Below are 15,939 nucleotides of genomic sequence, written 5' to 3' on the forward strand. Positions count from 1 at the left end.
GGAGTGGTGGGAATCCAAAATACCTGTTCGTATCTATTTGTTAGTCCACAACATAATAATACAGACACGGTAAAGTTTAAAGAGTTTATTTTATAAACCTCGTGTCCTAAGATGCAGTACTTTGGCTAACACTAGCAGACTAACAGTACAGATCAAAACCATAAGCATTATTACAATACCATATAGAATGAAAGGAGCAATCATACTAATAATGACAGTGGTATATAGCCACACTCCTTTCACTAGAATCTAATACATTATTATTATTAGACTATTAGAAGGTCTCTTAGGCTAACAGGGGGGACCCCATACCGTATAGATCAGCTTAGTAGAATCACATCAAAGGATCAGCTCTCGCATGCATCAGCTCTTCTGTTCGAATGAATGTAAAACCAAACTGTTCTGCAATATTAAAGACGCTTGTCCTTCAGATATTGGCAGCTGTATGCATGATATGTCTAACAAGTGGTACGATCAATCTAAACACAACACTCTGTACCTTCTAGTGACCCAGACACGTTCTTTGCATGATGTACAGACCAAGGGCACATTTCACGGCTAAGAATGTGAAACAACAGTTTGTTATCCTGTAAGGCAAAGTCGAGTCAGCATTTCTAAAATGAATAACACATAACAACAGTGTCGTGTGCAGCGCAGCAGAAACGACAAGCTTGCTTGCTAACAATGATCTCGTTTATGCTAACTTAGTGTTGTAAATAGGGCGTGGCTTAATCCATCTCACAAGCTCCTTCCAGTAACCTGTGGGAACACCCAATGTCCTCAGGAGAAGAATCTGAGGGGTGTGAAGGTAGTGGTGATGGTGTAGGTAATCATCCCACTCATTGTGAGTTGGATGAGTGCCATGTATCTCAACCTCTTCCTGATATAGTCAGTAGGGGTGGGCGGAATTTGCGTAATTGCGTTACGCAAATCTCCGCGAAACGGAAAAAAATCTCCGCGAACACGCAGAAATTCCGCGAACACGCGGAATTGCTTGTTCGCGATGCTTTTTTCCTGTTCACAATTGCTGTTTGCGTGCTCGGGGAGAAATATCTCGCGAACACGCATTTTGAGAACGCGAACAAGCAAAAATTTCACGAAATCGCGGAAAGCACACTTTTGAGCAATTTCGCGTTCTCCGCGGAACGCGAAATTCCGCAAATTTCGCAAATTCCGCGAGCGGAACGGAATTTACCGCCCAGGCCTAATAGTCAGAGGAGGATGAAGATGGATCATCTCTGGGTGGCAGAAGAATGGTAGAGGCAGGTGTCATCCTTGGTGTTGGAGGAGATCTAAGTGGAATAGATGGCATAGGTGGTGATGGAGGAGTTTGTGCATCATGTGCAAGATCGAGAAACCTTTTGCGATAGTCCTGCAGCATTGCCTGCAAGACCAGTACCAAAGAAACAGGCATTTGTACTTGTTTATGGAGGAAGCGGATGTTCAGGGAAGTAGGAATATTGATGTCTAACATTATAATAGTGTTCTAAGATTCGTCAACTTCATCTTCGTCCTGATATTTTTCTCTCCATTCCAATGGGCTATGCGCAGCCGCAAAAGACCCCTTATCTTCTGAGTCATCCAACTCATCTAGCAAATGGCGCGGAGGAAAAGGATCCCCTTTGCTGGGGGAAGTGTTATTATGCTTCAGAATGGTTGTTGAAGCTTGCATTCTCGTGAACGACACCAGTGACGAGGGAATCAAGGAAGAAGGTTCCCTCGCCGGTGGTGTAAACAGCTTCGTCGACAAGGCATCCAGCATTAATGGCTTTGTCAACGGTTTAGTCTACGATGGCTTCATAGACGATCTGTCTGAAGACGACAACTTTGTCGACGGTGGGGCCATGTAACGGTAACGTCTATGCCTTGACTGTAAACGGTGGAAACAACTTTGGAGTCGTCGACAAGGAGATAACAATTGACGGAATGGATGCTGTAACGGCTGAAGAAGTCTTCGTCGGTGCCGATGACGGCAAAGAGGATGTCAAGGTAATTATGGTTGACGTATTGCTCGTTAACAACGGAGATGAAGACAAGGAGATGTTCGCCAACTGCACCTACTGGGCCTTAGATTTTGACTGTGATGGCTCTGAAGAAGTCTGTGAGTTCTTTGAAGACTTGGCAACAGGGGCTGTAGGCTCTGACAAAACTGCTTTTGAAGAGATTTTATGAGTTTTTTCCTTTTTTTCTAATGATTAAAGGTCCCTTATGTGAAGTCTTTTGAACCTTTCTGCTGCCCTCAGAGGAATCCTTTCATGTGAATTGTCCCTCCTTTGAGGTTTGGTAGAAGAGTTGCTGTCCTTACCAGAAGGGACAGTCTTTGACTTCTGGAGCCATAATAAATAAGAGTCTTGCCTCTCTGTCTCGCAGTGTCTAGATAGAAAAAGTGCAACACACTCTACAATCCTTCACAGAATGATGAGGATGAAGGTAATAAAGGCATTCTTTATGTGAGTCGTTCACAAATAATCTTTTCTTCCCACAGGATTTGCAGGATCTGAAGAGCACCTTTTCAGAAGAATCAGACATTCTCTAATTTCCAAACAGCTAATTGAAGAAAAACTGAGCAGGGCACAGGAAGACTCCCTTCCATGACATGCGGTTGAAAATCTGAGGCAAAACAGTCTCTGGTGGGAAGGTGCTAGAGGGTGCTATTGCCTGATTGGTCATAGTTCAAGCTTGGTTCTTTTTTTTTTTTTTTTTAAAGGACATAGGCTACTAAACTAACCTCCTATTACTGTTATAGCCTATGATGCAATTACATACTGCTTTATTTTAATACCGTGGAAGGCCCACTTTGACAACGGGGAATGATTAAAGCATGTGAATCTATGAAAGATCCAATACTGGATAAAAAGGTTTGGTCAATTTGGAATGACTTTACATGGTAATACATAGCAGGGCAGCTATAGCTGCAACCCCTGGAACCAAAGTATAACATTAGTAATATATTACTCCGAGAGCCACATCATTTGTCAATTAAATAACGCAGTAGGGTCACTAGGGAGGTGAGGGGGTGCGGACCGCACCGGGTGACACCATCACATGGGGTGACACCGAGATACGGGCAGCGCAATCAAGGCTCAGAGGGTGTCTGACCTGGTGGTTCAGTGTGTGCGATCTCGGACGAAGATCGGATCGGATAACTACACGATATATCCGACTGCCAGGAGTTTCAGACTGCGCCTTATTCAAGATGGATTTTGGTTGGTTAATCAAATAAATGTCACCAATTCTGCCAACAGCGCTGCGAAACAATGAGCTGTCATAAGAAAGCGTTACAAAAAACAGGAGTGAGAACAGAGACGTGCAGCTAGTGAAGAGCACACTGTCGAGAAACATGCTGACGAGCAGAGAGACACATTAGCAACAGAGACTGATACTGGACCAAGAGAAAGCCCAATCAATGCAATTTAGAAGTGGCATTTAGGAGGGCGCAGAAAGCGTATTTTTATGTCAGTATCTTTGATTGTTTCTGCTTCTTCTGTATTTTGGTTGCTCCGGTGCTCGTCCCGTTTTACAAGACCTCGAGTCATCAAATGACATTTCTTTGGCCAGGTCTGGGACACTTTGACAACAAGTTAAAGGGTGTTGATTATGGTTAGGGAACAACATGGTCCATCCCCTATTTGAGCATTCCTGTTCTTGCAGGTGAGCTCCGGGGACTTAAGGACCACTTGGCGGTTCTCGTGACAGGGGCGGCCCTCCCGAGTCAGAGACCTGCGCTGCTGCTGGTGGGAAGGAGGTGGCCATCATCCTTCTGACCTTTGCTCCGCGCTGAGGATACCGAGCAAGATGCTGTCAGGAGGAGCGGCCTTGCCAACGCGTGCATGCCTCCCATCGCAGGCCATGTCGCTCCTCGAGCTGACCGCGCCGTCTGAGCCCCATCCGGCGCGCAGCACCTGCGTCCTCGCGCAGTGTGCGCGTGCGTCCAGGCCCCGGGCCTGTCCTTGCCAAACAGGTAGGCGCCCTGCGCTTTTTGTAACCCGCTCCAAGTTGAACGGCAGCCTGTGACCCTGCGCAGCGAAATCGCCTTGAACTTTATTTGCTCGGGAGTGTTTTCAGTGGCGTCACTAGGGGGGTGCGGACCGCACGGGTGACAGCATGAGTTACCGCACTGTGTGACACCAACCTTAGTGACGCCGCTGAAATAACGGCTTCATTTATATTTTGGAAAATCAACCATTTATCTCCAAATAAGCTTAAAAGTTCTGAAAAATACACACTTTTTAGTCTCAGGTGAACACATTTCAATTTTAGTATAAATAATATTAATTCAGCCGAGCAAAAGCCTCCAATTTAGTAAACTGGACTGCACACTGCACACAGGAGAGCTACCAGTAGCTCACGAGCTGCTCGCTGGAGAAGCCAAGTTCAGAATGACCCAGGGGTGTCACGGGAGAAATGATGCAAGGGGGCTCATTTACAACAAACCGCACATTGCACCTCCTGCAAAGGCTGTAGTTGGCATGAAAGGCTTTGACATGCCTGGAAGGTGATCTCTTTATGCTTCACAAGCTAAACTCTAAACTAAATATGAATCCCATTTGAGATAACTAGAGATGAGTTACATGTCATAACGCATTCCTGGTATAGAAGTTAGGTCTAGCAGAAGGGGAAGCCTCTACATTAAAGCTCTTATGTACAGACACACTCCCCAATAGACAGAGTATGGAAAACCTTTTGATCCATCAGGCCCCTATGCCTTATAGCATGCTTTGTTCAAGCAGCACATCTTTACTACTGCCCTATAACATTGAGGCCTTCAGTTCACAAGACTCAGTGGCGCGGCCTGACAGAGGTCACAGCCCAAACACTCAGACTGCTTACTGTGACAGTGGCCAGGAGTCCCTCCGGTACGTTGGCCACAATGATGCCGATGAGGAAGATGACACCTTCCAGCCAGGTGTACCCCAGGATGAGGGAGAGGACGAAGAAGCTGACACCCAGGAAGACAGCCACTCCAGTGATGAGGTGGATAAAGTGATCAATCTCGATGGCAATGGGGGTGGGGCCTCCTTCCAGCCCAGAAGCCAAGGTGGCAATGCGGCCCATCACAGTGCGATCGCCGGTGTTGATGACGATGCCACGGGCGGTGCCTGCAAACAATAGGCCAGAGGTTATCAAATTATAACAAGCACTGGCAAAGGTAATAGCTCTGTTTTGCATATTGATTAGTGACGAAATCAATAAAAAGCCTGTGCCACAAAAAAACAAACTAAAAATGATTATATCTGTACACAAAGTATCTATCAGAATAAGAAGCTAAAGTGTGTTGGTTAAATGAACTCTTCAGATGTAAAGTATCCCCTCATGAATTACAATGCAAGGCATGCATCCCACTGGATGTGGAATAATAACAACAAACAGACAGGCGAGAAAGAAAGAATCCTCTGGGTGAAGCCAAAGAACACTTGATATGAATAACATTCACTGAAAAAAAGTAGTTTTAGGGTGGGTATGGTTTTTGGGGTACATGGGAACAGTAGTTTTTACCCCTATACTATACAACCCTTACCCTACTGTTGCACTTACTGGAGTGGGAATAGTAATTTTTACCCCTACACTATCCAAAACTTACCCCACTGTTGCCCTAAAAGTATTATTTATTGTAATGGTATGCGTTGTAATAGCATGCATTGTAATGGTATGCGTTGTAAAAAACAAGTTACTTACCTGTACACTGTGGTTCTCCAGTATTGATATCTTTCATAGATTCACATGCCTGAATCTTCACCATCGTCCTGGTGGAAGTCTCACAGTAATTAGAGATATAGCAGTATTAGAAGAAAAATGACTGTAAACCCCATGTAAAGGGGACTCAATTTTGCTACCTATTGCCCTCTTTATAAGGTCCAATTGATAGCCGATGAGACGCCAGCCCTTGGGACCACAATCCCCTGCAGAGCCACCAACCTCAGATTTCGAGCACAAGTGTAGAGTGAGCTTCCCATCATGAGGTTAGAGTGATTTGCCTTACAACGCGGAGGTGGGCGGGTTGCATGTGAATCTATGAAAGATATCAATACTGGAGAACCACAGTGTACAGGTAAGTAACTTGTTTTTTCTCCAGCATTGAATCTTCCATAGATTCGCATACTTGAATCAGAATAGCAAGCAGTACACAATTTCTATAATAGGCGTTTTAAGGGCAGAACCTCTTTTACCCTTATGAACCATGGAAAACCATTATATCTGCTTTTACTGGAATACCGAGACAGCTATTTGTCTGTCTTGAAAGTCAGAACATCAAAAATTAGATATATATGAATACATTACAACATACACATGGGATAATAACATATATTCATGTATATAACTTTATACAACTCTGAAAAAAGTACCTTAGTGAAATAGTCGACAGAGCACAGCCTGTCCCACTTCCGAATCTCCTTTCCACGCGATGCGTATGCGAACATTCCCATCCATCGAAGTTGAAGAGCATTCCACCATGAACCCTTCTGTGGGAATCTGCTCGCAAACCTTTTGCATTTCTTGTTCTCCCTTGTTGCAAAAAGTTCTAGACCTTGTGTTCCCCATTGATCGAATATTTGACGGATTCATTGGTGATCCAACTCCCATTCGTGGCAGAGGTTTGAGGATGTGCTTAGGGAGTCTGCCCATGTGTTGTAGATTCCAGGAACATGCTGGATCTGTAGTGAGATATTGTGCTTCAGACGCCACTGCCAAATGTCTTGAGCCTGAGCGGATTATGTTTGAGACTTTGTTCCTCCCTGCTTGAGCAGGTAAAACATAGTGGTAGTTTTGTCTGTTCTCACCAGAACTGGAGACTTTTGGATTCTGGGGAGAAATGCTTGTAGGCCTAAAAACACAGCTGTTAGTTCCAGCAAGTTGATGTGCATCAGCGCTTCCTGAGAGTTCCAGTGACCTTGAATTTCCAGATCCTGTAAATGCGCTCCCCATCCCTGCACAGATGCGTTCGTTGTCATTATGAAACTGGGAAATTGGGGCTCGAAAAGTAGTCCTGTTGAAAGGTTTGTTCTTACTCCCCACCATGACAGAGCTTCTCTTATTTGTGGAGTGATAAAAACAAGATCCTCAAATGATCCTTAAATCTGTATCCATTGCAGATCGATTTGCTCTTGAAGTGGTCGCATGTGCAGGCGACAATTTGGAATTAGAGGAATGCAGGACGAAAGTATGCCCAGGAAAGATTTGTACATTCTCACCGAAACATACTCTTTTCTTTTGATCTGAGACGCGAACTTCAGGATTTTTTTAATACGTTCCTCTAATGGGTATGCCTTTGCCTCTCTTTTGTTCAGCACTGCTCCCAGAAACTGCAGAGTTTGAGATGGTAACAGTGAGGATTTTTCCACATTGACCCTTAGACCTAGGGTTTTAAATAGCCGACAACAAGCCGATAATGAGCTTTGAGCTGAGTGATAGGACCTTTTACTAGCCAGTCGTCTAGATACGGATAGACCTAGTGTCCCTGTTGTTTCAGAAACGCTGCCACTGGCGCCATACATTTTGTGAACACTCTTGGTGCTGACCGGAGACCATAGGGCAACACCTTGAACTGATAGTGGCACCCCGCCACTTTAACCTTAGGTACCGTCGATGTTTGATATGAATAGGGACGTGAAAGTATGCATCTAAGAGATCTAATGTCATAAAGTCTTCCCTGTTTAACATTAGGAGAATTTCTTGTAGCGATAGCATTCTGAAGAGCTGTTTCTTTATATATTTGTTCAAACCCCTTAAATCCATTACCTGGCTCCATTTGGTGCTTTGTTTTTTCTTTATTAGGAAAAAATGGGAGTAGAAACCTTTTCCTCGACGTTGATGTGGGACCGCCTCTATTGCTCCCTTCAAAAGAAGATCTGTAATCTCCCTCTTTAGCAATGTCAGATGATGATGTTTCTTGGGGATGGGAGGCCGAATCGTTTTTGTTTAATGAACTCTAGGGTGTGTCCCTGATGAATGATGTCTAGCACCCATTTGTCCAATGTTATTGCTAACCATTGTTGGCAGTATTGAGAGAGGTAGTGGGTTTGATGAGATTTGCGTCGTAGCAAGGTGGGAGGAGCTGTGGAAGTGTCACTGTTTTCTACTATTGTCCTGTGACTTTCCTCGTGCTGGAGGTCTTCTTCTGGCCGACTGTTGTTGATATGGCATATTATGTGATCGGTATTGTTGCTGATTTGCATATTGGCGATACCCTTGCTGTTAGTAGGGTTGATATCTATAGGATTGAAAGGAATGCCTATGTTGGTATTGGCCTCTTCCACCTCTGCCACGAAAGGATTGATATCGTTGCTGTTGCAGTGTTCCCAGAGAGAGTGCTGCGTCCGTGTCAGCTTTAATCCCTTGAAGTGCATCAACTATGTGCTTCCCAAAAAGATTCTCGCCATCAAAGGGCATATCAACAATCTTGGTTTGTATTTCCGGACAGAAGGCTGTAGCTTTAAGCCAGCCTTGTCTGCGAAGAGCGATTGCCCCTGCCATCTGCCTGAAAGCCATCGAAGATATGTCCATGGCTATATCTATGATCTCTGATGCTGCCCTAGCTCCTTCTTGTAAGATTTTCAGTGCCTCTTCCTTTTTATCGACTGGTAGATGGTCTAAAAATGGTGCTAAATCGGACCACATTTGTCGGTCATAACGACCTAATATGGCTAGGGTATTTGAAGCTTTGATGGACGTGGCCGCCATTACAGCGAAGCGCTTCCCCATGCTATCTAGTCTGCTACCCTCCTTATTAGGAGGAGCCGAGCATACAGCCAAAGGATTTCTTGAGCGTCTCTGGGCTGCTTGCATGACCACCGATTCCGGTCTCAGGTGGCGCATTAAACATGCTGGAGACGATTCCGGAGCCTTATATTTTTCTCCATCATTGGTACTGCTGCTGGTACTGAAGCTGGACTCTTCATAATCTTTATGCCTTCTTCCCATATGTGGTTCACTATTGGGATAGCTCGGATTGATTTTCTAACGGAATCGTCAAAATCCTGTTTCACGGGAAGAGGTAAGTTGAACATCTTAGCTGCTCGCTCCAGTAGTTTGTGAAACCCTCCTATGTCTACCGGTGGCGAGTTTGCTGGGGAAGGTGAGGGAGAAGGTGAAGAAGGTACAACGTAGTCGTCCCATTCATCGCCCACAGGCGCCTCATCTTGAGTCAGCTCTCCCTCTTCCGACAGGTCCTCTACATCACTTTCTATATACATCACTTTCTGAACAGAAGATTGCAAGCTACTGCCAATCCCCGCAACATAAACGCCGGTGCCTGAACTCAAGATGGCCGCCCCTTGCACTTAAACTCCTCCGATGCATTAATGGCCGGTAAGTATACGCCAACTCTGGAAATGAAGGGAGTGCGTCACCTTTACATCCTGACCAGCCGGTCACAGTAGTGAAGTGATCAGGGCCCCTGCTCCATTAAGACAGCAGCTTCCCCACGTCATGTGCCCTCATGGCCTGACCTTAAGATGGCCGCCGACGGCTAACACCTGGGTAACTGCACTGAGGATTCTCTGACCAACACTAGAAGTGGTCTGATCTCCCTACTACCTGCCTGTTCCGCTGGTTCCAGTATAATTTTTATCCCTGACCCTGACTGCTATGCCCACTATCTGCTACCTTTCCACGACTTTAATGACTGACCTCCAAGATGCTCGCCTAGGTCTAACCCCCAGCTAAGGTGAGGCTCTGATCTACCCACTAGCAGCAAGGACCCTCCGCACCATAGAGACTGCAGCTCCCTCACGGCCGAACCACAAGATAGACGCTGAGGGATGACTCCCGGGAATCTGCACCTGGGAGCCCCTCACCAACACAAGAAGTGGTCTGATCGCCACGCTACCTACCTTGTTCGCCGGCCCTATAAATAACACCTGGACCCCGACAGCAACGCCTACCTTCTGCTTCCCCCCACCGGCCTCATTGTCTGCCCCCAAGATGGCCGCCCAGATGTAACTCCCGGTAAACCCCACCGGAGAGGCACGAGTCATCACACTATAAAGGACTTGACAACCCAGACTTTGCCTTCTATCATGCCATCCCACTCTGAACCCCACACACCGAACTATTTAAAACCGCACGGCCCGAACTCCTTCTCTATTAGTTTCCCCCCCAACCTCTCACCAAAAGCAAGAAAAAACTTCAAACAAAAACTGATTAGGCAACACCCAGAATCACTTTTTGCAGACATATATCACTACCCCTCCAAAGGCCAGATAAAAATGGATCTCATCTTCCACACTGAGAGACACGAAAAATGGAATCCAGCTCAGCTCTCAACTCCTCATCTCCAAAACTACGAACACGCCTCATAGCTGCAAACTGACGATCGCAATCACAAACCGCATGAAGCGGAGCGGAAACACCTTTGTGACCATATACGCAAACGGCACTGTCTTGATCCAAGCCAACAATAACAACCTAGAGGCATTTGACTCACTCTTTTCCTCCCTTCGGACTGCCCCCTTCCACGCACCTCTCCCCCAGCCCACCCCTTCTCCTCTGACAACCGGACCCACCAGCTGAGCACACACTCCATCCACACTCCCCCTATCAACAACACCAGCTACACGCCACAAGACACCACCCTCACCTTTGCCACCACGAACAAGGCTCCCCTTTGCCCATCCGACCTTCACATCACCCCCACCTACAACCTCCCCATACCACTACAATCGACCTCAACATGATATCTAAGACTCCAACTACCTCCCTATACCCACACACAAAGCAAAATATAAGCCTCTGGACGACCCCCCTCTCCCCGCGCCCACGGTCTTGCACAAAGCCTTCACGGGCAGCACTAGAACAACCAGACGGCAACATAGCGTAGCCAGGCCATCCCCCTCTATGGATGACCAGACCCCCCTACCCCCACCTCAGAAGAGACAGAACAGCGTCTCACCCTGCTAGAAACCCAGCTTGCAGCCATAATCCAGGAATTTAATGTTATCCTGACTAATCTCGCCATGCTCCGCAAGACCACCCACGTTCGCCCCCCTACCCCCTACCCCCACCCTCCCAAACCCCTCACACCAAAGGCTTCCCAAGGCTCCCCGCCTCAGTTGAATCTCCACCCCCCTCTCGAATCAGATACAGAGACCCAAAAGACCTAACGAGGCTATGTCCTCGAGTGAAGCGGCAGCTCTTGCCTCCTCGTACGACACCCCAGCTACTGCCACCCCTTATTCCAAGATCCAATTGATCACTGGATTCAGAAGAGACAACTCCCTCCCAAAACACCCCTGGACCCACAGCCTCCCTCACTAACATCCCAATGGCCCCACTGAAGAAGAAGCAAAAAAAAAAAAAAAAAGTGGCACCCTTCACCAACTGCATGCTCATAAACTGCAGATCAGCCTCCAAACATGCCACAGAGCTAGCAGAATCCATCCTTACCCACGAGATCAACATAGCTTTCATCACTGAGACCTGGCTCAATGACTGCTCGCCACCAATCATGGACACTCTTGTGCCCCCAGGCTTTGCTATCATCAACAAGGATCGAAAACTCCAAAGAGGGGGGGGTATAGCAATCATTCACAACAGCAACATGTCCGTGACGGAAATCGACACCTTCAACTATAACTCTTTTGAATGCCTAACTGCCATCATTAACACTACCGACAACAAAACACTACACTGCCATCTCCTATACCATCCTCCTGGCAACACCACCACATTCTCCGAGCAGTTGTCCGACCTGATCATGCATTGTGCTCTCTGAGACGCAAATAACTTAATTCTGGGTGACCTCAACTTACACTGGAATGAAAATAGCAACTCGCTAATCCAAAACCTGAACGAGCTGCTGCACACAGCAACTTTACCCAACACTGCTCAGATGAAACCCATAACAAAGAAGCAATCCTATACGCCATTATCGCCCAACGCGACATAATCACAATTGACCACATCCTACCCGTCGACTGGTCCAACCACCACTTAATCCTATTCGGCATCACCCAACCAATCACATATCATCCTCCCACTCAAGACCTCCCAATATGGATGAGAACTCTAACGCAATCACCTTGAGGAAAGGGTAAGCTCGCTTCTTCCTATCTCCTCAGGTGATCTCTCTACCACGGAACTCACCTCTCACTACAACACAACTATGACGTCCATCCTAGACCAATTAGCCCCCCTGAAAATAAAAAACCCAGGAACATTCCATCCAGATCCTGGTTCAACACGGACATCAACGCCGAAAGAAGATAACTAAGAGCTACTGAACGACTATGGAGGAACAACCCCTCCCCATGCCTACTCGAACAACTCAGAGAAACCCGAAGGAAACAACACATCAACAATGAAAAAAACACCTTTTGCTGCACCGCTCTGGACAACGCGAAGAACCGCCCTAAAGAGCTCTTTAACATCATCAGGCAACAAACCTCCAAGCCCTCTGCAACCTCAGTGCAGGCCTCCAAAGACCTGTGCGACAACTTGGTCAAGTTCTTCAACAACAAAATCACCAACATTGAGCTCTCTCTTGACATCAACCTTAACCCAAAAGTAAAAATCTAGCCTCAGAGGCTGAAGTCAGCACACCTAAGCACCCCAGAAAAACACGGAAATCCTTCAACCCCATTCCTGAAGCGGAGATTCTCAAACTGATTTCCACCTTCAAACCCGCATCTCACATCCTAGATCCTATACCCACCCAATGGACTAAAAAACTGGAACTCTCCCTAGCTCCGTTCTGGTGCAAGATCATAAGCAGCTCCCTGAGAACCGGCGTCATACCAGACTGCCTCAAAGTCGGCCAAGTCACGCCACTACTGAAGAAACCAGGCCTCGACACCAACAACCTCAACAACTTTAGACCTGTATCTGATCTTCCTCTCCTATCCAAAATTCTCGAAAAGTGTGTTCTCCTACAACTGACTCAGCACATGGACAGCATCAACCTTTTAGACCCCCACCAATCGGGCCTCAGAAAAGGCTGCAGCACCGAAACCGCGATCCTTAGCATAGTGGACGGCATCCACTAGTCTCTTGACACTGACCAATGCTGCCTACTCATTCTCTTGGACCTATCGGCAGCCTTTGATACGGTTGACCACAAGCTACTCATCAAGGCTCTCCAAGAAAGGGTAGGTGCAGATTAGGTGGTCCTTCAGTGGTTCTCCTCCTTCCTACACAACCGCGCCCAAAGGATAAAAATCAAAACCTTTATGCCTGACCTACACCCCATCAGCAAAGGTGTCCCCCAAGGCTCAGTACTCTCCCCTCAACTATTCAATATATACATGGAACCCCTCACCAACCTACTCAAAAAAGCTAACATCCCCTTCCATCTTTATGCTGATGACACCCAGATCTATCTGGAAACTTCCTCTATCGACATTCAGAGACTCAACGACACCCTAAGAGAAGTTCAACAATGGCTATCAATAAACCACCTAAAACTCAACCAATATAAAACAGAAATCCTCCTCATCTCCAACAAAGAAGAAAACCCGCATATTGTAGAATGGCTAAAAAGCAATCGATGCTCTAGACGGCAACCTCACGCTGGCCAGCTCTGTAAAATCTCTAGGAATCATCCTAGACGCAAGACTCGACATGTCCAAACACATGCAAAGAGCGCCTTCCTCAATCTGAAGCTACTCAACCAAATAAAACCCTTCATCCCACCCAAGGACCTCAAACAAGCCACTCAATCACTGGTGCTATCTAGACTCGACTATGGGAATGCAGTCCTCACCGGCACAGCAAAATCCCACCTAGCTCCCCTCAAAACTACTCTCAATGCAGCAGCCAGAATGGTCACCGGAGTTAAGAAATATGAACACATCTCTCCCGCACTCAGAGAACTAAAATGGCTCCTAGTCGAAATGCGCGCCAGTTTCAGAACTGCCTGCCTCACACACAAAGCCCTGCACACAGGGAAACCCGACAACCTGTCCTCCAAACTCAAGAAGGCCGGTCAGGCTAGGAACCTCAGGAGCTCTAATATCCTACTACTCATCCCTAAGAAGACACGCAAACAAAAACAGCTACTCAATCCTTTTCTGGGAGTGCTCCCAAAATCTGGAACTCCATCCCAGCGGATATCATGACTATCCCTTCCTTTGTAAAATTCAAGAAACTCCTAAAAGTCCTCTTCCTCAACAGTGCCTTCTCGAACCGAGAACCGATGTCACAGCGAACCAGCATGCAATATACAGCACCCTGACACCGTGGCATTAAGACCTACCTCTTCCTGCTCCTCATACCTCCGCATCCCCTCCCCCCTGAAAGAGGTTCAGCCCAATGACAATGTGCACCCATCGAGGTTATCGCAGGACTCCCTTCCTCAATCTGGCACAGCACGCTGGGACTTCCGAACCAACATATATAACTCCGTCTTACTATGTGACTCTTGTATTAAAATTTGTTGTAAAGTTCTCCGATACCCTCGGGTCTGGCCAGCGATATATTAAACTCCTAAAATAAATAAAAATAAATAAATATAAAGTCATCCCTGATGGCTATCACTGTTTGAGGTAGTGTCTTCTGCGGAACTTGCGGTGGCTGTGCTACTTCAGAAAGAAGGTGCCACCTGCTGCTTATTCTGAGTGGTAAGTGCTGGAGTATTAGCTTCTGGGAATCGTTTATAATAGTCGCGTATCATGTGTCTTAGGTCCAAAATCAATGAAATTGGAATTGAAATGGTATCTTCCCATGGTGGCGGAATATTATCCTCTTCCTCCTCAAAATCATAGCTCTTCTGAAAGGATTCATATCTGTGTGTTTTTGGAGGTGGGCGATCCTCAAAAGAGAAATCCATCTCAAATTACTCTGATTTTTCTTGATCTTCTTCATTATCTGCATCTTGGCATTTCACTTTGTGTTGTGATGGACCTTCCTCCTCCGATTCCTTGAGAGAAAACTGGGCAGGGCTCAGGGAGACTCCTTCTCACACGACATGCAGTAGAAATCTGAGATTGGGTGGCTCTGCAGGGGATTGTGGTCCCAAGAGCTGGCGTCTCATTGGCTGTCAATTGGACCTTATAAAGAGGACGATAGGTAACAAAATTTAGTTCCCTTTACATGTGGTTTACAGTAATTTTTCTTCTAATGCTGCAATATTTCTAATTACCGAGAGACTCCCAACATGACGACGGGGAAGATTCAAGCATGCGAATCTAAGAAAGATTCAATGCTGGAGAATAGTAGTTTCTAAAAATGCATTGCAATGGTATGTGTTGTAAAATCATGCAATGTACTGGTAGTTGCGATGTAAAAACCGCGTTGTAAAGGCATGCATTGTACTTGTTTGCGTTGTAACGTCATATATTCGGTATCCGCTAACTATAGCTGAAGGATTTGCAGACTATTTTAATGAGCTCTATTCCTCCACAGCCTCATACACAATAGATGACACGTGGGAACTACTTAAAGACATTCCGATCTCGACATTAACTAAGGAGGACCAGCAAATAATTGACGAAGTCATCACGATGGAGGAAATAACAGCAGCTATACACAGCATACTGGCTGGGAAGGCCATGGGCCCGAATAGCCTTCCGGTATAACTCCTCAAGCTAACTGCCATGAAAGAGAGGAGTTGGCCTAACGGCTATGGCTCTCGACCTCGGACCTGCGGAACTGGGTTCGAGTCTCGGTAATGATGCTGAACATCCTGTGATTCTGGGCAAATCACTTAATCTCCCTGTGCCTAGCAAAAAATGAATGTGTGTCCTCATGTAACGTAACTGGTGCTATGTAAACCGCTCTGATACCTGATTGGATTCGGGTCAAGTTCGCGCTATATAAAACTCTGCAAAAAAAAAGTGACACCTCACCTGCTCAATATGTATCTCAAGAGCAGAAGTAGGGGGATACTGCCCAGAGATCAACGTGCGTCCTTCATAGTCGTTATCTATAAGAAGAGAAAGTCGGCTGAGGATGTCTCCTCATACCGCCCCATATCCTTACTCAAAATTGGGGTAAAAATCTTGGTCA

At 46.3% G+C, this 15,939-nt stretch overlaps 1 protein-coding gene across 1 annotated transcript in view; it reads right to left on the reverse strand.

Annotated features, from left to right (window-relative positions):
• LOC146801335 (sodium/potassium-transporting ATPase subunit alpha-1-like) overlaps window positions 1-15,939 on the reverse strand; it is a 2,293,178-nt gene that overhangs the window by 1,551,215 nt on the left and 726,024 nt on the right. Inside the window, exon 8 of the mRNA XM_085623701.1 lies at window positions 4,831-5,099. Coding sequence (XP_085479827.1) covers window positions 4,831-5,099 — 269 coding nt within the window. The remainder of the gene's footprint in view (window positions 1-4,830; window positions 5,100-15,939) is intronic.

This window comes from Triturus cristatus, chromosome 8, assembly GCF_964204655.1.
Source record: "Triturus cristatus chromosome 8, aTriCri1.1, whole genome shotgun sequence".
In the NCBI taxonomy this organism is placed as follows: domain Eukaryota; kingdom Metazoa; phylum Chordata; class Amphibia; order Caudata; family Salamandridae; genus Triturus; species Triturus cristatus.